This window comes from Fusarium coffeatum (genome assembly GCF_003316985.1).
Source record: "Fusarium coffeatum strain FIESC_28 chromosome Unknown BRIP53273_contig_114, whole genome shotgun sequence".
Taxonomy (NCBI): Eukaryota; Fungi; Ascomycota; class Sordariomycetes; order Hypocreales; family Nectriaceae; genus Fusarium; species Fusarium coffeatum.
In genome coordinates, this window is record NW_022157907.1 from 93,215 (window position 1) to 117,285 (window position 24,071).

At 46.9% G+C, this 24,071-nt stretch overlaps 11 protein-coding genes across 11 annotated transcripts; 5 read left to right on the forward strand and 6 right to left on the reverse strand.

The window, feature by feature from the left end:
* Window positions 1-467: 467 nt before the first annotated feature.
* Window positions 468-1,112, forward strand: FIESC28_05365 (uncharacterized protein; the record flags this gene model as incomplete). Its single annotated transcript, XM_031159512.1, has 2 exons — window positions 468-605; window positions 648-1,112. The coding sequence occupies 2 exons, from the start codon at window positions 468-470 to the stop codon at window positions 1,110-1,112; spliced, it is 603 nt and encodes a 200-aa protein (XP_031016395.1).
* Window positions 1,113-1,491: 379 nt separating this feature from the next.
* FIESC28_05366 (uncharacterized protein) lies at window positions 1,492-3,120 on the reverse strand (the record flags this gene model as incomplete). Its single annotated transcript, XM_031159513.1, has 1 exon — window positions 1,492-3,120. One exon carries the CDS (start codon window positions 3,118-3,120, stop codon window positions 1,492-1,494), a length of 1,629 nt encoding a protein of 542 aa, XP_031016396.1.
* Window positions 3,121-4,082: 962 nt separating this feature from the next.
* On the forward strand, window positions 4,083-5,834 carry FIESC28_05367 (uncharacterized protein; the record flags this gene model as incomplete). The annotated part of the gene is made up of 1 exon (XM_031159514.1): window positions 4,083-5,834. The coding sequence occupies one exon, from the start codon at window positions 4,083-4,085 to the stop codon at window positions 5,832-5,834; it is 1,752 nt and encodes a 583-aa protein (XP_031016397.1).
* A 51-nt stretch (window positions 5,835-5,885) lies between these two features.
* On the reverse strand, window positions 5,886-7,172 carry FIESC28_05368 (uncharacterized protein; the record flags this gene model as incomplete). The annotated part of the gene is made up of 1 exon (XM_031159515.1): window positions 5,886-7,172. One exon carries the CDS (start codon window positions 7,170-7,172, stop codon window positions 5,886-5,888), a length of 1,287 nt encoding a protein of 428 aa, XP_031016398.1.
* Window positions 7,173-8,381: 1,209 nt separating this feature from the next.
* FIESC28_05369 (uncharacterized protein) lies at window positions 8,382-9,086 on the forward strand (the record flags this gene model as incomplete). Its single annotated transcript, XM_031159516.1, has 2 exons — window positions 8,382-8,638; window positions 8,690-9,086. 2 exons carry the CDS (start codon window positions 8,382-8,384, stop codon window positions 9,084-9,086), a joined length of 654 nt encoding a protein of 217 aa, XP_031016399.1.
* A 367-nt stretch (window positions 9,087-9,453) lies between these two features.
* Window positions 9,454-10,114, reverse strand: FIESC28_05370 (uncharacterized protein; the record flags this gene model as incomplete). The annotated part of the gene is made up of 3 exons (XM_031159517.1): window positions 9,454-9,757; window positions 9,807-10,040; window positions 10,080-10,114. The coding sequence occupies 3 exons, from the start codon at window positions 10,112-10,114 to the stop codon at window positions 9,454-9,456; spliced, it is 573 nt and encodes a 190-aa protein (XP_031016400.1).
* An 814-nt stretch (window positions 10,115-10,928) lies between these two features.
* Window positions 10,929-12,260, forward strand: FIESC28_05371 (uncharacterized protein; the record flags this gene model as incomplete). Its single annotated transcript, XM_031159518.1, has 1 exon — window positions 10,929-12,260. One exon carries the CDS (start codon window positions 10,929-10,931, stop codon window positions 12,258-12,260), a length of 1,332 nt encoding a protein of 443 aa, XP_031016401.1.
* A 38-nt stretch (window positions 12,261-12,298) lies between these two features.
* On the reverse strand, window positions 12,299-13,345 carry FIESC28_05372 (uncharacterized protein; the record flags this gene model as incomplete). The annotated part of the gene is made up of 3 exons (XM_031159519.1): window positions 12,299-12,803; window positions 12,857-13,146; window positions 13,193-13,345. The coding sequence occupies 3 exons, from the start codon at window positions 13,343-13,345 to the stop codon at window positions 12,299-12,301; spliced, it is 948 nt and encodes a 315-aa protein (XP_031016402.1).
* Window positions 13,346-13,850: 505 nt separating this feature from the next.
* On the reverse strand, window positions 13,851-14,823 carry FIESC28_05373 (uncharacterized protein; the record flags this gene model as incomplete). The annotated part of the gene is made up of 4 exons (XM_031159520.1): window positions 13,851-14,156; window positions 14,209-14,378; window positions 14,477-14,480; window positions 14,539-14,823. 4 exons carry the CDS (start codon window positions 14,821-14,823, stop codon window positions 13,851-13,853), a joined length of 765 nt encoding a protein of 254 aa, XP_031016403.1.
* A 3,666-nt stretch (window positions 14,824-18,489) lies between these two features.
* Window positions 18,490-20,280, forward strand: FIESC28_05374 (uncharacterized protein; the record flags this gene model as incomplete). Its single annotated transcript, XM_031159521.1, has 1 exon — window positions 18,490-20,280. The coding sequence occupies one exon, from the start codon at window positions 18,490-18,492 to the stop codon at window positions 20,278-20,280; it is 1,791 nt and encodes a 596-aa protein (XP_031016404.1).
* A 488-nt stretch (window positions 20,281-20,768) lies between these two features.
* Window positions 20,769-22,976, reverse strand: FIESC28_05375 (uncharacterized protein; the record flags this gene model as incomplete). The annotated part of the gene is made up of 1 exon (XM_031159522.1): window positions 20,769-22,976. One exon carries the CDS (start codon window positions 22,974-22,976, stop codon window positions 20,769-20,771), a length of 2,208 nt encoding a protein of 735 aa, XP_031016405.1.
* Between the last annotated feature and the right edge of the window lie 1,095 nt (window positions 22,977-24,071).

Sequence of the window (24,071 nt, forward strand, 5' to 3'; positions counted from 1 at the left end):
TTGAGCAAAGTTTATTTCCAACACGTCTAGATTTGTGGGCGTAAATATTACTGGTAATTGTTCAGCCTGATGGCTCGGGTCTCGTTCTATTTGCCTGACTGGTGTCGCAATATCTTAAACACGTGATCGTTCTCTTTGATCAGGTACGAAAAGTGAATAACGTCTTTTGCTCGCGAATAATCGAATCGGATTGCAAGGTGGTACCTAAACTCAATTCAGTAGCATGTCCGCTCTCAAATCCTTGTAGATGATAGGATCGCAACTGCTAACCTCGGCATATCTGCCTCCGAAATGCGAGACTAAAGTATGAGCACATCGGGAAATGATATGACGAAACAAATAAATACAATCATATATAACAATAGCCACCGACCGAATTCTCTTGCTCAAGAGTCAACGGAATATTTGCCCTCCAAAGAAACAATATGCGAAGTCTACTCCTATACCCTCTCCTGGCCGCTTCCGCCATGTCCGAAAAGCTTCTCTACAGAAATACTTTTGACAACATCGATGCAATTGTCGATTGGGTCGCCGAAGGTTCCGTCAAAGCCACCGTCTTCAACAACACTCTCGAACTAGCTGCCCCAGGCGACTTTGTTTACTGGGTCCCCTAAGTCTTCCCCGAACGCATCCGGATCACCTGGGAGTTTTCACCCATCGAAGAACCAGGCCTAGCTATAATTTTCCTCGGCGCAGCAGCCGCCAAAGACGGTGGAAGCATCTTCGGCAAGGATCTCAAACCCCGAAACGGGTCTTACCCGCAATATCACTCCAGCGACATCCGAACGCTGCATGCTTCGTATTTCCGGCGCCGATGGCCAGAGGAGAGAGCCTTTCATCTTGCCAACTTGCGAAAGTCGCCTGGATTTCATCTTGTGGCGCAGGGAGCTGATCCGCTGCCTGATGTGGAGGATACGCAGGGCGCTTATTACAAGATTGAGGTTGTTCACGACAAGCGAGACGTCAAGTTTTCGATTAATGGGTTGGAATTATTCTCGTGGGAGGATGTAGATCGATCGACTGGACCTGTTGTTCGTGGTGGACGGATCGGTTTCAGGCAGATGAATCCACTTGTCGCTCGATACCGTAACTTGGAGGTTTGGAGCCTTTAGAGGCTAGTTCCATGAGCTCTATGATTGGGGTCAGATACTAGTCTTAAACTAGATATCCGATATTAAATGCTTGCTAGGTTGAGAAACCTCCAGAGTTGGCTTGTCTATGTCTTAAGTAGAGGGTCAGACTGATGAAGTGACAGGCATGGAGCAAGGACGCTGCCGTCGGAGAACAAGTTTGTCACATGTTAGGAAATCGTAATGTATTGTATGAGGTTGCAAATTGCCCATGGACTGAGAAATTCCATGTCAAGAGCATTCACAGTCAGCTGCACCAGTTTAATATAAAGATTGCTCAATTGCTTTGCTTGAGAAACTGCTAAAAGGACTAAACACTACTCAAACCATCATGGCTCATATCTTCCATCATTTTAACCATCTAAGACTGGTTGCTAGCAACCTGCTCAACATAAACAGCAGACCCCTTCTCCTTGGCAACACCATCAAACTCAGCATCAACCCTCTCAACCTCGGTAGTCTTAAACTTGCGCGCACTGATACCACGCTCAAAGAGAACATCCAACTCTCCGTAAGTACGTCCCTTGGGCTCAGGAAGACGGAAATATGTCCAGACAGCGCAAAGGGCACAGGTTCCAGCCCAGAAGAAACCGGCCTTGGCTCCCCAATTCCAAGCAGAAGGGTTCAACATGCGAGGAGTGATAATGTTGGTCATGATTCCAACGATATTGTATGAGTTTCGGGCGAGGACGACGGTCTTGGTTCTGAGGCGGGTAGAGGACAGTTCGGCGACGAGGGAGTAGCAGACGGGTCCGACAGTGGAATCGTAGGTGAAGGTGTAGATGAGAAGGAGGGATCCGATGACCCATTGAGCGGCGACGTTTTCCTTGCCGGCGAATGCGACACAGCCGATTGTGAGGAGGATGACGCACATGACGACTTGACCACCGAGGTAAAGAGTGCGACGACCGAACCAGCCCATGAGGAACCAAGAGAAGACAGTACCAACAGCACCGATGGCATATTGACCAAGAGACATGGAGAAACTGTTCTCAACAGCCATGCCAGCCATCTGGTAGAAGTAGGTAGAATATCCCATAAAGGTAGCACCACAAAGAGTCTGAACCATCCAAGTAAAGCACACAATCTCGGTTCTTCGCAGACTAACTCCCTTGAAGAGATCAGTGTATGAAGTACCAGCCTGTGCTTCCTTCTCCATCTCGTTCGTGTGTACCATCATCGAAATCGTCTCGTCGGGCTTGAATTCGACTTCGCTGTTGCGCGCGGTAAGGCGTTGGAGGGAAAGCTTGGCTTCTTCGATGCGGCCCTTGCGGACAAGCCACCAGGGGGATTCGGGGGCGAGGTAGATTCCAATGATGAGAGGGACAGGCCACATCCATTGAAGAGCAAAGGGGATCTTGTAACCCCACTGATCGTCGCGGGTGACCATGGCGCGAAGAACACCTGAGGCGATGAATTGGCCGAGAACCCAGCAGAGGTTGACGTAGGTGGTAAGGTAAGCGCGAAGATGGGTAGGGCAGACTTCAGAGGCATAAGTAGTCGTGAGAGTCTGGAAAACACCCCACGGGATACCGATGAAGATCTCTCCAATAAGAAGCTGAACAAGCGTCTCAGAGAAAAAGATGATAAAGATGAAACCAATACAACCGATCAGGGCACCAATAAGCGTCTTACGGTAGCCGAATCGATCAGCGATGATACCATTGATGAACAGACCAAGGATCTGACCACAGAGGGTACCGTTCGAGAGACCAGACTGCCAAGCAGCCGTGAGCTGGTATGTACCATCAGGCTGCTCAACACCGAATTTGCGCTGGAAGGGAGGGTAGGCGAAGAGGTTGTTCAGGAGAACGACGTCGAAACCTTCCATGATGATGCAGAGAGACAAGAAAACGGACCAGAGACAGGCTTTCTTGTAGAGCTTCAGGGATTTCATGAGGCCCATGTTGCGCTCTGCTTCTGTGGCGGCTGCTGCCTCGTGGGCGGTGTTTGAGTCGACGACTCCATTGTCGACCTTGGTGGAAGACATTGTGGCGGATGATTGAGAGTGTGGAGTGTAGATCAAGTGTAGAAGACTTGAATCTAGATGAGGATGAGAGTGATGATGAGATAGAGAAGTGTTATCGACGAGCGAAGCAGAGCATCTTATAGTTATTCGACCTTTGGGAGAATGAAGCAGTCAAGATAGAAAAAGCAAGTTGTAACTGTTGGCTCGAGGCGAACAAAGTCAAACCTCGGCCGTATTCCATTAGCGTGGATGGTACATCGTGGTCTAGGCCAGTCCGAACGACGCCATCATTGAACAATTCATTTCCCCATGTCGGACCGGGACTCTGGTTCAATCGTTCAATGTCTGTATTAAGTGGAATCTCCGCCAATAATTGACTCTTGCCCTCCACCCTCTCCCCATGGGGACGAGAATCTGGGGTCGGACCGAGTTGTGCAGATCATGGGGACTCCAGAATGTCTGTGTGAGACTGAGAGTGTCTGGAAACTTGGCATTCAGCTGCTTGTGGCTGAAATGAGCCGATATTTGTGTAACCGTTCAGGGATTAGTCTGAGATTCGTGTGGAACAGGGATGGAAGGTCGGCTCAATCTGACAGAAACCCATGCTGTATAAAATGCATGAACTATTCTGTCCCTTGTTTAAAGCAGTCAAGTTCATGCGGTATTTGACTTTCGTCGGACCGGTTAAGAACCAATAGGATCAATTTGTCTCGTCGGTCCGAGGTTGAACCAATCACAATTGGACCGGCGCCCTCAACGGTTGAATTACTGAATCGGTCGGCTCTTAACTGTTCTTGACTGTTACACTTCGTCGGTCCGACCAACGCGGGGATAACGAGGAGCAATCGTGGGGAAACACATGATTATGGAGAAGACTCAAGGACCAGGTTATAATCCTGGATATTTAATTCCCATCCTCACATTCTCTTCCATCATCATCATCACCCTTTCTATCTTTATTCTCATTTCCTTGTTTCTTCACAATGACAGTCAACAAACGCTCAAAGCAATGGTGGAAGCAAGCCACAATCTACCAAATCTACCCTGCATCCTTCTGCGACTCCAACAACGATGGCATGGGCGATCTCCAAGGCATAATCTCCAAGCTAGACTACATCGCCAGCCTAGGCATTGATGTCATCTGGGTATGCCCCATGTACGACAGTCCTCAAGTCGACATGGGCTATGACATTTCCAACTACGAAGATGTCTACGCTCCATACGGTACTCTTCAGGATATGGAAGAGTTAATCCGCAAGACTCATGAGAAGGGTATGAAGATTATGCTTGATCTTGTGATTAATCATACTTCTGATAAACATGCCTGGTTTGAGGAGTCGAGACTCAGCAAAGAGAGTGCGAAGCGGGATTGGTACATTTGGCGTCCTGCTAGGTACTCTGCCGACGGTGAACGTCTTCCTCCTAATAACTGGCGCTCCAACTTTGGCGGCGGTAGTGTTTGGGAGTGGGATGAAGCGACACAAGAATACTATCTTCATCTCTTTGCAAAAGAACAACCGGACCTCAACTGGGAGAACCCTGAAACTCGAAGAGCTATCTACGCTTCATCTATGGAGTTCTGGCTTGATAGAGGCGTTGACGGATTCCGTGTTGATACCGTCAACATGTACTCCAAAATCCAAGATTTCCCAGATGCACCAATCACAGACCCCAAAGCCAAATACCAACCCGCCGGCCTGCTCTACTGCAACGGTCCACGCATGCACGAGTTTCTCTCCGAGATGAGTGAGATCTTGGAGAGGTATGGTGCTATCACTGTCGGCGAACTTCCTCATACACCCGATCTCGAGCGCGTCCTCAAGTACGTCAGCGCAAAGGAGAAACAACTCAACATGGTCTTCCAATTCGATGTCGTGGACGTTGGATTTGGCAAGACCCACAAGTACGAGACTGTGCCCAAGAACTATACTCTTCCACAATTAAAGGATGCGTTTGGTCGGACGCAGAGTCTTATTCATGGTACGGATGCTTGGACGACTGTTTTTATGGAGAATCACGATCAAGCGCGTTCCGTCTCTCGCTTTACCGACGATCGTCCTGAGTTCAGAGTGGCGGGTGCCAAAATGCTGGCTCTGTTGCAGGCATGCTTAAGTGGAACGCAATATGTCTACCAAGGACAAGAAATTGGATCTGTCAATGCGCCCAAGGAGAGTTATCCTCTTGAGAATTATGTCGATATCGAGAGCTACCAATTCCTTGACATTGTTAAGGAGCGATCTGGTGATGATGAGAAAGAGATTGACAAGGCGTTCAATGCTTTACAACATCTTGCTCGAGATCACGCTCGTATTCCTATTTGCTGGAGCGACGACAAATTCGGTGGCTTTTCTAGCTCGCCCAACAAAGAGCCATGGATGCAAACCCATCCTCTATCCTCCGAAATCAACGTCGCGTCCCAAATTGACGATCCACACAGCGTTCTGTCATTCTGGAAGAAAGCACTGCGTTTCAGGAAGGAGTTTTCTGATTTGATGGTTTATGGCGATTACAAGGTTCTTAGGAAGGATGATCTTGATATTTACGCTTTTGTTAAGGAGAGTCCTATTGATGGAAGCAAGGTTGCTGTTGTGTTGAACTTTACTACTGAGGGTAAGACTTGGGATGTTGAGGAGTTTGGTTTAGAGGGAAAGCTTGTTCCTATTATGTCAACACATTCTGGGAAGGGTGGAGAGGTTTTGGAGCCTTTTGAGGGGCGGGTTTATTTGGTTACCTAGATACATATAGAGTAAAATAAAGGAAGTGTTGGGAACATCAATTTTATATCCTTATCTTGCCAGGATTTCCTCGGCCAATGATGTTGGTGCCTCCTCAGGCGGTGGAACAATCCACGATTCATCGTCCTCCCGCACCTGAGGATTCTCACTATTGTTTTGTGGCAATCCTCCGCTAGACCTCAATATCACCACAGCCTGTTTACCATCAGCGGCGAATTTCTCCCCTTGGACCTTGCCATGAATAGAGTATCTTAACTCATGTGTTACCTCAATATTGAAGGTCTTAAAAGAAGGCGTAAATCCGTCTTGCTTCCTCGTCCAAGACACTTGGAACCCAGCATTCTCCAGCCCAATACGAAAGTTGATCAGTTTCCCAATATCAATAGGGTCTGATGTTACATAGATATCCCGTTTCAGATTTTGGATAGCTTTGGACACACCAAGGTCTAGGCGTGTTTCCCAAGGATATCCTTCTCGTGCCGCGATAGTCCTCGTGCAGGTGACGAGCTCAACATTGACAGCAACCAACTTGACACTTTGGGGAACATCGCGTATTATCTCGCTGGTCTTTTCCCATTTTGGTCTAGCAGCTAGTCGAAACGGTATCGGTATCGGGTTATCTAGCTGGATGATGGTCGGGACGTCAACAAGCAAGTCAAAGTAAAATTCGGGATTCGGACGAAAGGAGCTTTTGAGTTTCTCTAGTAATGACATTTTGACTTCTTGACGCCCAGGGGCTAGTTTCCTGCTTGCGAAACTCTGTCGATGTATCCAGCGCTTCACCTTAAAGTCTGCTATAGGTGGATCTGGCGAATACAACACCATGTTGAACGGCTGTATGGCCGAGAGCTCCTCCTCCTTTCCGTGAGAGTTGATTGTCATCTTCGCGAAAACGAAATACTCTACATATGTGTTAAGAAGAGGGCCGTCGCCAGTCGCAGCAGTACGAAGTACATACGTGGGCGGGAGCTGATGCCTCTCTCCAGCAGGGATGAAACTCGGTCCATATCTGCCCGAAGCTCTGTCCTCATCCGCAAACAAGGGAATTCTCAGACTGAACGACCATCTCTCCTCATCGTCAATCTCAATATGTAGTGGGCCTTGATATATGTCAGGTTGACCCCAGTCGTCCTTCAGGAGAGACAATGCCTTATCTCCGCACTTGTGCATCCTGCCTGCCGAGGTGAATCCTTGCAGTTTGCAGACTGCGCGGACAAGAGGAGAGACGATGGGCTTTTGACGGTAGATATGTCCTGTGATGGTGTCCCCAGGTGCGTAAGTGTCTTGATTAAGGCGGATGCCTAGTGAAGGGGACTTTCTGGGGATATGTGGAGGCATATTTTATTGACATGGATGCAAGGAGTAGTTGATATCACACCATTCACTGGACTTTGGCGGGTATAAAATAACCTTTTTATGTTACCATGCCAAGTCTTGGCTTTCAGCCTCCATTCCGCGCCGAGACTGAGGCTCACTTCTGGTGCAACCATGTCGGTTAAATATTTACATTCTTGGTGAAAGGTCATACTAATATTTATCGGGGCCAATTGAATAAAGGGCCAAGACGACAGTCTGGCCTCAGGTGATAAGCTACATCCAGTTGTGGCCGAAGTCATGTGAGAAAAGACTTGGCATCAAGAGCGGTGATTGCCTATCTTGGTATACATAACTTCTGTGTGTGGTGGGCTAAGGCGTTTGATTATCCATTAATGAGTCTGTTTGACTCCGCGACAGCGTTCTTACATCATCAAGATCGTCATTCTGATCAGCCAAGTTGTAAATGATTGGAGTTATGTACAACAAGGACTCGCCCTTCATCGACTGCGTTGGCCGCCCGGTTTAACTGGCAACATATGGTAGAAGGGCTAATATTGGTGGATGTTTGAGAAATTCCTGCCGGGTATCTGCAGGTCGCCCGACCAGTTATCTGTATGTCAGCATCGAGGTCCGAGAAGGCATCAGGGCAACATGTGGGCTTGTTGGCCCTCCCGAGATCTATCCCGCCCAACCACGTGGTATTTTAACTATCTCACCTACCTAAACCTTATGTGAGGGAAGGCAAGGAAAGAAAGGCCATGTGCTGGCAAAGCAGTCATCATGCCCTGTGGAAAGTTTAAATATATTCACGAGTGCTATTAGATGGTGGCCGTCTAGCAATTACCCTGAAATAATCTGATTGGCCGAACTGTTCTCAAATATCTTCCCTTGATTGTCATCGGCTAGTAGCTGATCATCATCGAGCAGATGGCGGCGCTGGCTACTTTGACAATAATGTGTCACTCAACGTATTCACTTTTGCAGCCTCATAACTTTAATGCTTGCATGGAACCTTTCTGACTCTTTAAGCCGCATAAGCTTCCTTTAGCGATAGAAACAAGGGCTTATATTGATATCATTGGTCAGTGACCTGGTAACTTTCAAGTATTGAACGAATCCCGAATAAGCTCGAGTGTAGGCTTCACCTCCTTTTGCTTATAAATAAACCATCTCTGCCAACTTCTGTTGTCTGCTTCATTCTTCCGTCTTTACATTCCCCCATCCAACAAAATGCCTCTGGAAGCTTTACCACCAGAGCTGCTGACCATGATCCTGAAAAACACCAACTCGCTTCGCAATCTCCGAAGATTGATCTCAGCATCACCAGCCTGTCTGCGCGTCTTTAACTCCGCATCGAAGCATATTCTACTAACCGTCATCCGGAAGGGCATACCGCCACGCGTCTTGAAGCGCCTCGATAGGCATTTGAAACGGCAGGCATCCGAGACGCAACGACTTGGCTTATCATTGGATGACCAGACCGACGGGTATGTCGATATGTACATCAATAGCTACAATAAGGGCTGTGTCTATTGCAGCCTCTCACCTTCGGAGTATAGCGATAGCGCTAAAACAAGCATTTGGTACTATCGACGCTATAGACTCTATGAACGTCTGTCCTATCTGATCAAACGATACACGACTCGTTTGAAGGGACTCGGTATTGATACCACCACATTCATCTCCGCTCCCCACAAACCTACAAACCTCGAAAAAGTGTCCTTACGCTACGATACCCTCACCTTCGACCCAGTCGAGGGGATAGTCTCTACTTCAAAGAAGCCTCTCCCCTGTGACCTCTATCACGCAGTCATCGACTACAACGTTTTTCTGGCTCGTCTTGGCCTTCGAGATGTTGAGAAACTCGTTTGTGCGGAGCTATATGCTTCTTTATTCAAACAAGGCTCTACCTTACCGATGAGTAGGAATGAGTGAGCAAGACTCTAAGACAGTTTCAAGGGAGTGATGATCACGCGGACTGTGGTGTATTCCACGATATATTGGGACATCACGTGTTGGGATGACCCCTGATAGATCCAGCATATATTTAATAGCAATCAATTCATATACGGTTCTACCCATTCCCCGTTAGTAAACGATTCTTCTTTAATTATCGCAACGCCAGCGCCATAGTAGTGACACACTCCAGGTCAATAATAACAAGGGCTAATTCAGGTCAAAACCTTGCTGTCAATGCACATGTAGCAATTAACATGATGAAACTCAGACAAAACTCCAAAGAAATTCGATACAAACATCTCAAATGCAAAACAACCATCCAGCTTACACAAGACATTGATATTCATCTCCTTCCAGTGGAGTTGTAGCTTCCGTACGCGTCCCTAGGTGCAGGAGGTCTTGATCCTTGAGAAGGGCCGGGACGAGGTGTAGGTGAAGAAGTGGAACCATAACTACCATAAGGTGGCTGCCCATTCGGACGAGATTTAAATGGAGCAGACTTCTCATAATGTGTGTCGTATGCTGCGCGGTAGTACTTCGCTTCATGGACAGACGCGTCCGCAAGCCCTTCGTGCTCAGATCTCTCCACCATGTCCCTATACGCGAAGGGATGATTGTCCAAAAAGGCATTACGGGTACTGGCGTGACTACATAATTAGTCTTTTGCCCGTGTAGTAGTTACTTAAGTCTACTTACAAGTTTGTGTCTGTTGCAGCTTGAGCAGCTGGGTACACCAATTGTTGATGCTGATGCTGTTGCAACTTTTGTATATCGGCAGTGCGACTACCAGCCACTGTCTCCAGCGTGCTGTCGTAGAATCGTACCGACGTGTTAGACTGGTTACGCCACTGGCAGTATTCCTTATAGTCGCGTTCTGCTTCAGGACTAGGATGGGCTCGACTACCGACGTCCTGTCCGTAGATCTGCTGCCTAGTGTGGGTTTAGGAACGGTATTCATTGGGGGTAAACTTCTTGTAAGATTGGAAAGAGTTTTGAGACGACATGCTTAGGAAAATTTAGATAGTAGATGGAGATAGTGAAATAGATATAGATGATTTGTGACAGAGAATGATAGGGGAATTAGTTGAGGTGTTGAATGAAGCTGATTGCAGTAACCATTGAGCGGCAACATAGCCTCCTTTATAGCCAGGACAGTCTCAATCTTCAATCTTGATAATAAGTCTTTCAGCATAGTCATAATACAAGGTCGCTGTGACGAAAGCTAACAACTATTGCCAAGTCGCTGAACCAACAGATATCTCGCGACAAGAATTCAATGTGACAAAAGAACTCATACAATACAGCTACTCAAAAGGACATCAGGATGCTAAGTAATTATGATCATCATGTTAGCACGATTCCCTGCGTTTGTTGGCTGATGCGAACAGGTCTTCAAGATACGGCGGCTGCTTGGGACCTGGATGTTACGACTAATCTCGCTAAAATAGCCAATTGAGATTCAAAGAAATGCTAGCAACCGCCAGGAGTAACACAGCATGCATACACCTGAGACGAAGGCTGGATACTCTGGCCAACAGAGAGACTATTTTTAATACCCTGTACTAAGAAACGCGTCGGTCAACCGGCGGTTAGATCGCTAGCTTCTCATTGGTAATGAGACTGTGGTGGGGCAGATTAGCCGCCGGGCGTTTTATGGCCTCGCATCTGCTCCAAGCACGTGATCCCCCGAGCGAGGCTGGAATTAGGCAGGTGCTAAGCTTCAAGCTTCACCTTTTGCTTGACATCAACCACTCAACTCAGATTTCTCTCCCTCTCACGATTTCTAAATTATTTCCTTTAATTGCGATACATATCAAGATGGCTTTGGAGTATCTGGCACCTGAACTACTATCCATTATTCTGCAAAGCATCGATTCACCTCATACCTTACATGACCTAATCTCAGCATCACCAGCTTGTTTGCGAGTGTTTAACCAAACGTCGCAACAAATACTATCAAATCTCGTTCAGAACACAATACCATCTATCAACAAACGGCATATACTTGCCCTTCTTCAGGCACCTACACCGGCGACCCAAACTGGCGTCTCATCATTTCTGGACAAGTACTTTGATGAATCCTTTTCGTATGTCTTTCCGACCGATAGAGCAGGCATCGTCAATGTTTTGAAGCTCTACAACCGGGTGTCGTTTCTCATCAACGGATATCTAAATCATGTCCGAAAGCTTGGTTTTGGCGACTCTATTCTTACACCAACTCGGTCTGAAGTCGCTAGACTACAAAGGGCATTCCTACGATATGGTGTCTCTGCGTGCGTTTTCCCTGCTGATGACACACTACCATGGGAGGACCCATCACCGAACCATGATTTCTCTGCTCAGGAACAATTCGACCTATTCATTTCCCGTCTGAAGCCTTGGGAATGTGAAGAAATAGTATGTGTCGAGCAATACTTTTCCATTCTCATAGGCAACTTTGTCGACGAAATGGAAGAACAGCTGGCCGACGCCGTCAAGAATGTGCTTGTATGCGAGGCGCCAATGTCGAAAGATGATGGTAAAGACGATTCAAGAGATACCAGTGGCAAAGACAACCTCCGTCGTTTTGACGCTCTTGACCTTACTAGCCTTTCCATTTTCTCTCACGACTACAGGTATCGGATCCACCAGAATATCAGTTATATGGCCTCTTTGGGTCTGGAATTTATGTGTGACCTGATACGATCAGATCCAGAAGAACGTTCAAAGCTTCTTCGCTCCAATTCTCCTAATTTCCGCGACTCCTTGGAAGATGCGTTAAAGTTCTCACCTCCCTCGGACAGGAACGAAGACGATGAAGAGTCAGAATGGGAAAATGACCCGTCCTGCAATAATCTTGGTTGGCCGCGTTTCGGGATGCGAAGCCAGGGGTGGCTGTATCTACGCATCGATACTTGGGGATATCATATGTTACCGTTGCGAGAACTGGGATATGTCTTCTGGGATTCTTCCAGGATGAACCATATGGCGGTCTGCGACAAGCTATTCGCAGCGCAGAAAATGTCATCGGAGAAGAGAAAGAAACGATTTGATCGTCGGGATAAAGAAACACTTGAGCATAGGTTCAAGGGAGCCATGATCCCACGAAGTGAGATGAAACGACTCGAGAGCGAGTTTGGGTACATCAAGCGGCCTATGGAAGAGAGTTAGAATAGAAAGGAAGTCAGTTTTGGTCCACTCTTAGTGTATCAATATGGTCTACCCCCTAATCCTGTCTGTGAAGCCCTCACAGCCCTCGGTGGGCTAGAAATAGAGTCCCCATCTGCCCTCTCCAAATGTTCCACTGTGGCCAAAGCCGAACTCTCCACAGGGCAAATAACATCAAAGTCAACCAGACTCGATCTGGGCTGGATATCTGTCTGACTCCCAGGTCTGCTAAACGGCAGTGGATAGTTCTGCTCCATCTTGTACCGACTGAGCTTATCGAGAGCGGTTTTGAAGTCGTCCAGGACGATAGTATCTGTGAAGCATTTAAAGATGAAGGAGAATTTCCAGAACGGGTTGATGTATCCGATCGGAAGGACTGGTGTGACGGCGAGGAGATCGATAATTATGAAGATGATGCTGATCGTCATACTTAGAAGGAGGAGGCCGAAGCGAGGTGAAATGCGGATAAGTTCGATGTATTTGAACTCGTAGCGGTACTTGATGTTCCAGAACAAATTGAGGGCGGTAAATATCCACCATGGATCACTGTTGTTATCAGTCGGCGTCCCGTCCGAGAAACATGACAGGAAGAAACGAACCGGCAAAGAGCTTCAAGAGGTCTCGTTGTTCGAAATAGATTTGAGTAAGGATGATTGAAGTAAGTAAAGTTGGCGTAAATTTCAAGAACCCAGTAAGGCTGGACCAATATAATCGTGCCGATGTAGATGACGTTATATCGTTTTCTAAGGAAGGGTTTGTTCTTGATCCATGAAATGACATTATGCAGATTCCAAGAAATGATGAGAAATATGACTGTTGAAGAGAGATACCAACCCCAGATAGGTGGTCTAAAGAATGTAAAGAAGCCATTCGGCATAGCTAAAAGCAACTGATCAAAGTTAGAAGTGAGTCTTCATAAGCAATGGCATACTCACCTCAATTAAAATAAGTTTATGCAGCAAAACACCACGTCGCATATTAATAAGAGTGATCCCAATCATAATAATCAGCGCACCAATCATACATCCTTGAGACCAAGCCTCCAGGGCGATTTTCTCTGGGCTTGTAGGCGCGCCATGGTTAGCCATTTTGCAGGCCCAGATCCAACAGAAATCTGGGGAAGGGAGACGGGGTTGTTAAATAATGGCTGAGCGTTGTGGCTACCCCGCCTCTAACGAGCCGCTAGAGCCAGTTCACGGGTTGGTGTATGTCATTTGGGAGTTTCTGTTGGAGTAGGTTCGAGCTAAGATGCTAGTGTGGCGGTCTGGACAGAAATCTTGCTTCATCTGGATGGGTGGATGGTGTGGAAGATTAGTTGCGTTTTTTCTTTTCTTGAGATAGCCGTTTTAGCCACGCGATGATCTCACTTTCGGGCTACCGGCTTTGAGTGGAAGCTAACTTGAATAAGAAGCAGGAGAACTCCATTGGCCAGTAACAATAAGGTTGATGATGAGCAAGATTTATTCAATACTGTCTATCCTGTTGGGCTTGCTGCGCTTGAGGTCTATCAGCGGTTTGACCCTGGACTCCCTTCGACAGGACCCTTAAGATATCTTATCAGTGCATCGAATACCCAGGGACCGTGTCTCGGGCCTACTGATACTTCGTCTTGAGCTCCTCAACAGCTTTGATCAACTTATTCGCATCGTCACTGTACGTCTTCTGTCTATCCTGCTGCAGCTTAAAAGTCTGCTGAAATTTCTCCACCATGAATGGCTTCAGTACCGACTTCTTGGCAACGGTATAGTCGTAGATAGCAGTATCCTCAATACACTTCGCTGCAAGACGTTTATACTTCTCTGACAAGATCCATGCTTCCTTTTTGAGGGATGTTGATTTGTGTGTCGGTGCTTCGAGAAGTTTGTAGACGATTGTGATTCGGTCTGGGTACTCTAGCGGCTGTAGGGAGGAGTTAGTTTATGGGAGTATGCCAAGGGAGTTACAGACGCACGAATTTGTATTCGGTCTTGATGCTTTTGAGAATAAGACCAAGGCTCTTGGGCGTAACCAGGTCTAGCCATTGCTGCTTTTCTTCACCTGTTGCGTGTTCGGCGTGATTATGGGTGAACTGTACTCTGCCCGTCTCGGCATATTTGTTGTACATGACGTTATTCACGTGTCCTATTAATGTTAGAAATATGATTGACAAAGATAATAGTGCACATACCCTGGGAGATTTAGTTGAAGCTGAAACAAGAATAATTGAAGTCGTTACTTACCATGCTATCCTATATAAGTCACTCGGTTAGAATTGGAACTTGGTTTATCGGGTCCAACTTACCATGTCACCCCAGAGCAAAGGATGATTATCAATTCCTCTCCAATTCTTCTCCGTAAGGAATCCCTGCTGTCCAGCCAAAAGCTCCAGCCAATTCTTCTCTGAGTAATCATACAACCTCTTGGCTTCTTGCACACATTCTTTTGGATATTTCTCAGCAGTCAGCTCGGTCAATTGAGCTCGGACGTCGGTAAACCATCGCGACGGAAGAGACGGAGATTGTGTTGAGTATTGTCTTGTGGCAAGACCAATTGGTCGCTGAATGAGCCGCGTCCGGAAGAGAGACATGATTGCGATGCGGATGTTGTGGATTGATTGAGAGGGAAGACAAATTGGGACAGTTTTGGAGAAAAACTCCGAGGATCGGCCTCGGTTGTCGGGAGAGCTTTCCACGGTTAGGAGCGGAACTTCCGGCCAATCCGGAGCTAGAGTATGTGATTAGTCAGCCGTTATTTTTGCGTGCCAGAAAATTATTTTCTAGGCAAAAGTAAAATCGATGCCTTCAATGATCTAATTGAATGATTATGGCTTAGTACGAAGGAGAGCTAGATAAGGTCATGAAGGATATTTACACTTTGCATGGGGCATCATAACTCCTTAGTCCCCATATGACGTTTTCTTGTTGCCCTACCCTATCCAAAAGCTTCGGCGCTAAAACAAAGGACAAGACGAATCTATCAATAGACAGTGGTTGCTGCTATCTATGGAACAAGAAGATGCCCTTACTAAGCTATTCTTACAATGCGAGTCATGTTATCCATCATTTCCACACAATAATCTATTTAATCCATTTACCAGATCCCGTGAAACGTCGATCCTCTTGAGGGTCGTCAAAATAGCCAACGATCTTGACGCCATTGTCGAAATCAACTGTCAATGCTTTTCCTTCAACCCTTCCCTGGATTGTGTGCCCCGAATACAAATGATCCGGGCTCTCGAACTCCACAGTCACACTGATATCCTCTATGTGGAAGAGAGGTTGGTCTAGCTTGACTACAAACGGGCCAAAGTTTTCGAAAAAATAAAATCTAAGCTCTTCAGGTTGAACTGTCCAGAGCCGGCCATCAACAATAGTCATCTGCTGTGTGATCAGTTAATGCTGACGACTTGATTTCGGCAAGGTTACCTTGAGTTTGTACTGTTGGATGTAGTAATGATGTGGATGTGAATAAGGTGTGATGGGATTAAAATGATGAAGTGCAGGGTTAGAAACGCAAGTGCGAGGACGTAGGTATATATGTATATTCGGCCATACAACTACCTATCACGTTCTGCCACCCTATGCATACGCCCAGACCTTCGGACAATCCCCGCCCATCTCACCGCTATCACATATATGGGCTATTCAGCTTTCAGCTGTCACTTGGCTACTTATCGGCAATGCCGTGCAGTAATTTGGGTGGTGTACAATTGACTTTGAAAGCATGATCAATCCAAACTCTGGCAGACAATGCAGACGCGGCACCGTAATAGGATAAGATCAACAGTCGGGGCAAGCTGATGGCCTGTGATTTGCCAGACCTGCATCAATAGCGGCGCGCTGTCATGGCGTTTCGGATAATAACAGCTGAGACCAGGGTCTTACCAGTATCTCGAGCTCCAATTCCTACAGTAGCTTTCACGGAATAGAGAAAGTTGAGACTTGAACAGACCTGCGGCAGACAGTTTACGTCTTTGCTGGGCTATATTTACAACGATAACTATGTTCTCCTCAGGAAGTACTTTCTAATTCGACCAAGTTCCCATTCCTTCGAGATCGAAATATCCAATAGAATGATCAAGGTTTCCAACAATCTTTACACCTTCGCCGACATTTACTACCAATTTCTTCTCCTCAGAACTAATATTTCCCTCGACTGGGTGCGATGACGTGAGCTCGCCCTCGTGTGAGTATTCCAGCGTAATATGGAGACCAACGTTCTCTAGGCCAAATGCAGGTTTGTTCAATTCAACCAACAGGAGTTTCTCTCTGAACTCAAACGCGAGCTCTCTCGGTTGAATAAGACGAAGGTAACCGTGCTTGCTAGGCATCTGTTGCGTGATCAGTTGGAGTCAACAGGATGATAGGGGTAAATCTACCTTGACTTAGAGCGTTGGATGTAAAAATAAATTGATTGTATTTGAGAGGTGGGATTAAGTGCAATTTATGTAATGGAAAATGATGGAAAGAAGGGAACGAGATTTGAGTGCAAAGACGTGGGTCATATATGTATCCTTGCTAGCTGATATGTCTTTTCCACAGATGTCTGAAAAGCATTCTCCGCTTACAGACTGGCAAAAATGGAAACATGATGGTCTGAGAGTTCCATAAAGCAATGAAGTGTATGCGTGATTCAGCTTTCAGCTGTCATTGTGCGGTGCTATATTGGGGCAAGATCGGCGACAGGAAGTAAGCTGAAGGCCCGTGATTTGACAATCCTGCATAAATCGCAGCGTTGTCAAGCAGCCTTTGTCGTTCTTGCTGACAGGCGCAGGTGCCAGGGAGGCCCAATAGGGTAGATAACGTGTGTGCTAAATTGCGCTTTGGTGTGACTTATGGGTCCCACATCAGATATCGTACGACTTTCTGGATAACCAATCACAATGTGTAAGCGAATAAACAGGATTTGTTAGTTACCAGCTACTTTAAACAGGTACCAAGCAGCTTAGAGCACAACCACAAGAAGTACTTTCCCTGGCTCAGAGTAGTATTACTTAAGATGTAAAAGAACATACCAATTGCACTAAGATTTTAGATAGTTGGTTGCAAAAGCTGGCTATCATTAGGTACTCACAGCACTGATCACGTTAGGCGGATATCAACAGATGTCGCTTACCAGGGTCCAAGCACACAAGCAGCCAAAATGCATATCACAGCAGGCCCGCATCACGCGCTGAATAGATCCAGGGAATGGGCCCCGATTTGGGAGCAATGAGCAAGCATTGATTATACGAAGGTTGCATGTGATTATGTCCATTCTGTACCTACAGTGTGCTTCTATGCCTGCGGTCAGAATTTAGTGCATGTGCTGCCAGCGAGACGAAGCAATATTTATTCCCTTTCGGTAGCGATCTTCATCTTGAGGTCACTCCGCTTAGCTGAAGAAAAGGGTCAATCCGTTGAGTATACCTTTTCACACATCTTGTTAAGTGTTACCGCAAAACTTAAATGCTTTCTAAACTCGAGCTTTTCTAAGGAGCGGTCCTGTAGAGTATACAGATCAGACAAGATAATCATGGTAATATATTGTGAAGCTAAATGCAACCGATCTTGCTATTTCGATTTGTAAATAAAGTTACGACCGCAACGAATAGTAGAGTTCGGTCTCGTCAAACTATCGCTTTTATTTAAGGGAGACCGTTATACCATAACTTGTTGTCTCGTCTTGTTGAGCGACCAAGTGATAGGGTAAATGGTAGATTTCCCTACAGAAACATTTCTCCCACTGTCAACCAACAAAGACATTTTACAAGCCTAGGCTTCAAATGGATGCCAGTAATGGAGTACTATTCCCGCAATGAGACATTCATCCCAGCGGCCTCATTGTGTAAAAACCTAAACGGGAACCATGGGGGACAAGTAAACTCTCTGATGTTCTGCTCAAACTATTGAACAATCCTTCGACAGTGAACCAATATCATAAGAAGTCAAACATTTATCTCGCTTACAGACCGTTCACAATAGAAGCATAGTTGCCATAGAGTATAATAAAGTGATAGAGTATATACCCAATTCAGCTTTCATCTCTTATTATGACGCATTGCAATAGGATAAGATCATCACCTAGATAGAGGCTTGTGATTTGACAGAGCTATATAAATGGCAGCGGCAAATAGTCACGAGATGTCAGCAAGCTCCACTGGTGTGTTATTACCCCTCTTTATTTGTTAGTGAGGGGAATTAAGATTTGATTAGCGCTCCGAGTCGCCTACAATCAATCAGTTCCGTATTTACTTGATTTGTAATTGAGAACAATGAGTTTGCAAGGTGATGAGATTCGGCTGCTCTACGTGGGTGCGCATTCAAACTTGTATTTCCAGACTGTTTCATTGAGCGATCCAGCTCGGCCGCCTTTTGTCGCGCTTTCTTATGCTTGGGGCGACCTTGGTGACACTCTGCCACTGGGCGTATGCAAACAGGTTTTTCAAGCGACAAGAAATCTTCACAAGATTCTAGGTTGTCTTATCGAATCTCGATTGAACCAGCCGCTTTGGATAGATGCTCTATGTATCAACCAGCAAGATCAAGACGAGCGCGCCTCCCAAGTCGCGATGATGGGGGACATTTACTCAGATGCAGAGTATGTCCTTGCCTTCCTATCCCCGCAATCAGAACCATTCAATATTGGTTTAGACTACATAGAGTCTACAGCTCGCGACACAAGGATACATTTCGACCCATCTCTGTCTCCTCATTTGACAGTTCAAGGTCTCAACGCGAGTGACGAGCGTCTTCGAGACTCTCTGGTTGCCTTCTTCGCGGCTCCATGGTGGACCAGAGTCTGGACGGTCCAGGAATTCTTATTAGCGCGAAAGGTCATATTTCGATGCGGCGATCGGGTTATTGACGCGGCAACTGTACAGGAGACTTGCAGATCCTGGATAGACCACGAGAACTCATGTTGCTGGGCTGCGCGTCGACCGATTGATGGCACTGCGCATGGTTTCCTCGACATTCCCAGTGAGACCAGCGGTGGCTTAACAATCTACACTGCGACTCTAAGGATGAAACATCTTATGGATATGATTATCCCCAGGAAACTATACACTGAAGACTTTCTAGCGGCCATCTCACTCTTTCGAGTACGTCATTGCTCAAATCCGAGGGATAGAGCATTCGGGTACTTCGGACTACGTTCGCCAGGCCTGGAAGTCAAGCATGAAATACCTATTGACTACAACGTGCCTATAGCGAATCTCTACAAGAACCTGGCAGTGGTGCTGATCGAGAAATCTCAGACATTAGATGTACTTAGTCACGTATTACATGAGTCGAACATTGAGGGCCGAACAAGCGGCCTGCCGAATTGGGTCCCAGATTGGGATGCTGCCATCGATGATCGGTACCATTTGACGTATACTGAGCGCACAAATATGATCCGGCATTGTCGCGCCTCAGGAGACATGAAACCAGAATGGACTGTGCAAAATTCAGGGTCTGTCATAACTCTGGGGTTACAGATTGCCGAGATTCAAGAAACCGCACCTGGCTACCCTTCAATCATCCCTGGCTCAACATCTCGTGGCAAAACGGTCATTAATGAATGGCGGCGGCTGGCTGGTCTGTCTACTTATGCGATATCATCTCCCCTGGACAAACCGTCTAACAGCCAACGAGAGCGTGCGTTCGAGAACGCCCTCAGTGGAGGCTTTCCTTCCATCAGGTGGCCGCAAGGCTCTCGTGAGTACGGAGAGGCATATGAGGCCTGGCTTGAATGGTTTCTATCCTCACAAGTTGCCTTGTCCAAGTCATGTAAAGAGGTTATCCAAGAGTTCGATGAGTTGGTTCGGCAAACGAGTGAACGTCGAAGGTTTATCGTCAGTAGTGATGGACAGATAGGCTTTGGCCCAGAGGAAGCCGGGAGAGGCGATGTAGTTGTTATTATACCTGGAGGGAAGGTTCCGTACGTTTTGAGAAGGGTGGAAGCCTCTGAATCCGGAGTGGAGAAGTACCGTTTGTTAGGAGATGCATTTATTAACGGTGTAATGGCGGGCGAGAAGATCAGTACATCAACGTCCGACTTTACCGGTATAGTAATCGTGTGATAGCAATGGCATTTAAGCGACGGAAAACCCCAGGCGTAATGATAGCATATATACACATAAGAGAAGATAAAAGAGAAGCATAGTCACAACAGAGCAACATATATATGTTTACGTTCCTAAGAGTTATGTACTTTGAATCGTTGTGGAAGCAACCTCCTGTCAGGAATGCTTGGATGCCTGCTCACTTATATCTAGTTATCAGCCTTTTAACCTCCACCAGTCGCAGTTTACCTGCACCGTGTGTTCTCAAATTAATGGCTTCTATGATGACTCAGAACACTCTACCTCAAAAACGTTATGCTCCTAGGCCTGCTATTCTCATTTGGGGCAGTTATTCGAACCATAGGTTTAACATGCCTCCCCGTTGATATGAACGATGTCAGTCTGCGGATGATTTGGTTGCGTTTGCACAAAGCGGAGAGATAAAGCTGTAATAATCGAACACTATCAATCGTGCCACTTGCCTAGTCTAACGTTTATGAAATGTCTCACTGGCTGTTTCCGCGCTGCAACTTAATCTCTAACCCTTGCGCTACTTCTTCCAGTCCATCCAAACCTGTATTTTGCGTTCCAGGATGATCTTTAAGCAAAATTGGTAAGATGGAGCTCTTCCAAATGCTGGCTTTCTTTGCCACCGTATCCTTGGCCACCATTGCCACAAGTAGAGCTGTGCTTGAAACCAGCAGTGCTCCAGGAAAGATGAGCCATTGCCACACATACTTGACGCAGATCTTGGTCTCTAGCAAATCTCCCTCCACCTGTGCCTTTTCTTCTAATCCTATGCTTTTCCCATCTAGTCGAAATGCGGTTGTCAGTCGTTCTGCCAGAGCGTTAAGCGTGTTGTTGATGCTGTCGATGGATGCGTTGTTATTGTGGTATAGTGCTGCCATGTGTGCAGGATACGATGGTATACCATTATCCGGATGACCAGCTTCATCTTCACTACGACTGACCCTACATTGTACTCCCCTGTCGCTCATTGAAGTACAGTTTGAGTTCAGACCAAGTAAGAGTTCATTGCAGAGACTTACCCAGATACTTTGTGACATCTCGAATAGACATTCAGGTGGAGCGGTGGTGTTAACCAAACTCGCTCCCTCATATACGCTGTCCTGGTCAAGATCTGAGCGTAGCGTTATGTTCTTATCAGTATACCTCAATCCATCCACCGGGCATGGCTGTTGAATGGCGGCGAACGAGACGTTGCCTGGCTTCCTCAAGTCAAACAACTTTTCCCAAAGGGATCCGCGACCGTGCAACTGTAGTGGGACTTCTTGGACTACTGTTTCTTGAAGTCGGGCATTCTCCACAGTCGCATTGTAGTACTTTAGGCAAGGATAAAGGGTACAAATGGCGGCAACAGGGTCATACGAATCCTCGTTGCGGGGCAGGCATATGTTGTCATCTTCCAATGTGCTTTCCCCGCAGTCATGGGGACAGGACCAATTGCCATCCGTGTGTGTGCAGCCGCTCCGCGACGTTGTAAGGACGGTGAGATTGGCAACTGATATCTGAGCAAGATTGAGAAACTCTGATGTGAGTATACCTTCTGCCCATGTCAAATCCTCCACTGTTGTTGTGGTCATCACCCGCCAGCCGTCCCTGTTCGTGCCAGTGATCCTGGGTTTCCCTCGAAGGCCGTGCCCGTCCCACGGGTTGTGGATTTCAAAAGGTAACTCGAATATTGTCCGAGTATCTATTACGTCGTCAATCGTTTCGTTGTACTCCATTGGTCCTTTGACGAGGCTTCTGATATCGAAACAGCTGTTGCAAATCCCGAGGCTCGCATGAGAGTACGATTTGTCCTCTTTGTCTTCTGTGAAACTCGCAATATTCGGAAAGTTACAGTTTCCCGAAGAGCATTTGAAAAGCGGCGCCAGGTTATAAGCCTGAACCCGATTCACAAATGCATCTTGTATAATGACTTGCGTCTTGAGATTCATCCTCAGGGTAGGTTTGCCTCCACTCACCCACCCGTCAGTCAGATCATACTTGTCCACGATGTTCGCAATCTTTATGAACGCAGGATCGTGGTCGTGTGATGGTTTTCTCAGGCACTGATATGTCTGAATCGATTGCTGAGTGAAGGATCCAATACCGAGAGATAGTACAGCTATAGCGATTGCTGCGACTGAGAACGGCTCATGCCGAGCTACAGTGGGGATGAGACGAAGGGACCCATAAACACCACGCGAAGCTGCATCAAAGGCTTGGGCATGATAGAGGGGACGAAAGCAATTGGATAACCATTCCCACTTCAGCTGGGCAAGTATTTCAAAGGCGACGAATGCAATCGCGGTGCGGAAGATAGTGGCAAGAACGGAGATGAGGGTGTTGAGTGTGATATAGAGGTCTTCCCAGTCTGGTAAAATCTCATCATCATAATGGTCCAAGATGAGGCAGATGCTCATAAAGATGGCGCCAGCAAACAGCAGCACGAGGATTTCCAGGCTCCATTGTATGAAAGCAGGGTTCTCTTTTTCAGGTGAAAGTCCAGCTGAGTCGCAAGTACCCCCTGCTTGTCGGATAACAAACGCCGAGTCTTGGTCATTGGGAGATTGCTCTGCAGCGGACGTCGTGTTACCAGCGTCGGTGTCCTGCGTCGGTGGTAAAAATGCCTGAGATTGCTGAGATTCTAGGGATAGTGGAGTAAGGAGTAGCGGCTCCGGCTCCAGGTGGACGTTGTGAGCTGACATTGGGAATGAGCTTTATTGAGAAAAGATACAGATTCGATATACCGTGACAACTAGATGGGAACAGCGATCTTTAAGACTAAGCGCCAACGCCAGGAGCACATCACAAGGAGTATAGGACATCATGTAGGATCACGACAGCCTACATACCTAAGCCACCATGTTCGGGAGATTGAGCCAATTGTTGCTTGTTGGAAACGCACCCTGGTTAGTTGTCTAACACATACCCTGCCCTGGATGACGATCCAGCCTACTAGATTCGGGCGTTTTGCCTGCCTCGGCATTCAAGGCGCACAATTCACAATAACAAGTTGACAGAAAGAATGGTCATGAAGGAAAGTTGAAGATCTATAAGCAATGCTACATATCGTGAGTGAATGTGGTTTACATCATGGACTGATGATGAGGATGAATCTTGATGAACGAAAGATGTGCTGGTAGGTACTACAGATACGAACTCCAGGCTGAGTCCTCAGGGTCAGGTCAGTGGCGGCTTACCCGCTAGTTGTCGATCCTTTCAACTCCCCTGCATTGATTGCACTTTCTCTATCCATCCTGCCTGGTTATTTATATTCAACCAACGAGCAACGAGAATGCACAGCCGAGTCCTCCACCGCACGTTCCACTCATTATTATACCTTGTTTCAGCTGCCAAGCCAGACATTCCCATTGACCAATCATAGAATCCTTCTAGTCAGTTGAGGCTCTTGTGAACCCACGAGCTGACGCTTGATCACGCGATCCTTTGCCCTTTCTGGCGCCGTCAGGGGAACGGCTGGGGAAGCGCCAAAGCATTGGAAGCATCCTCGTTTCCATAAGCCAATCAAGGTTGGTCTAGATTCGTGCACTTACAGTTGGCCACGCGAGCTTTGGCCTGCTCTAGAGCGCCGCCAGGATGCGGGCAAGCACAATAAACCGCCTCAAGTCCGGCTATTCTCGGAGTCAACCTTGCAAATTTACGACACGGGAATCCAACACCCCTGGCTGGTATGTTCCTGCATCTGCTGGGAGCATGATTGCGGTACGCGCGCTGTAGAGACTTGAGGAGTTCTAAGAATACTATGGACCTGTACTAGCATTTAGGTTCAAGCACTGCGA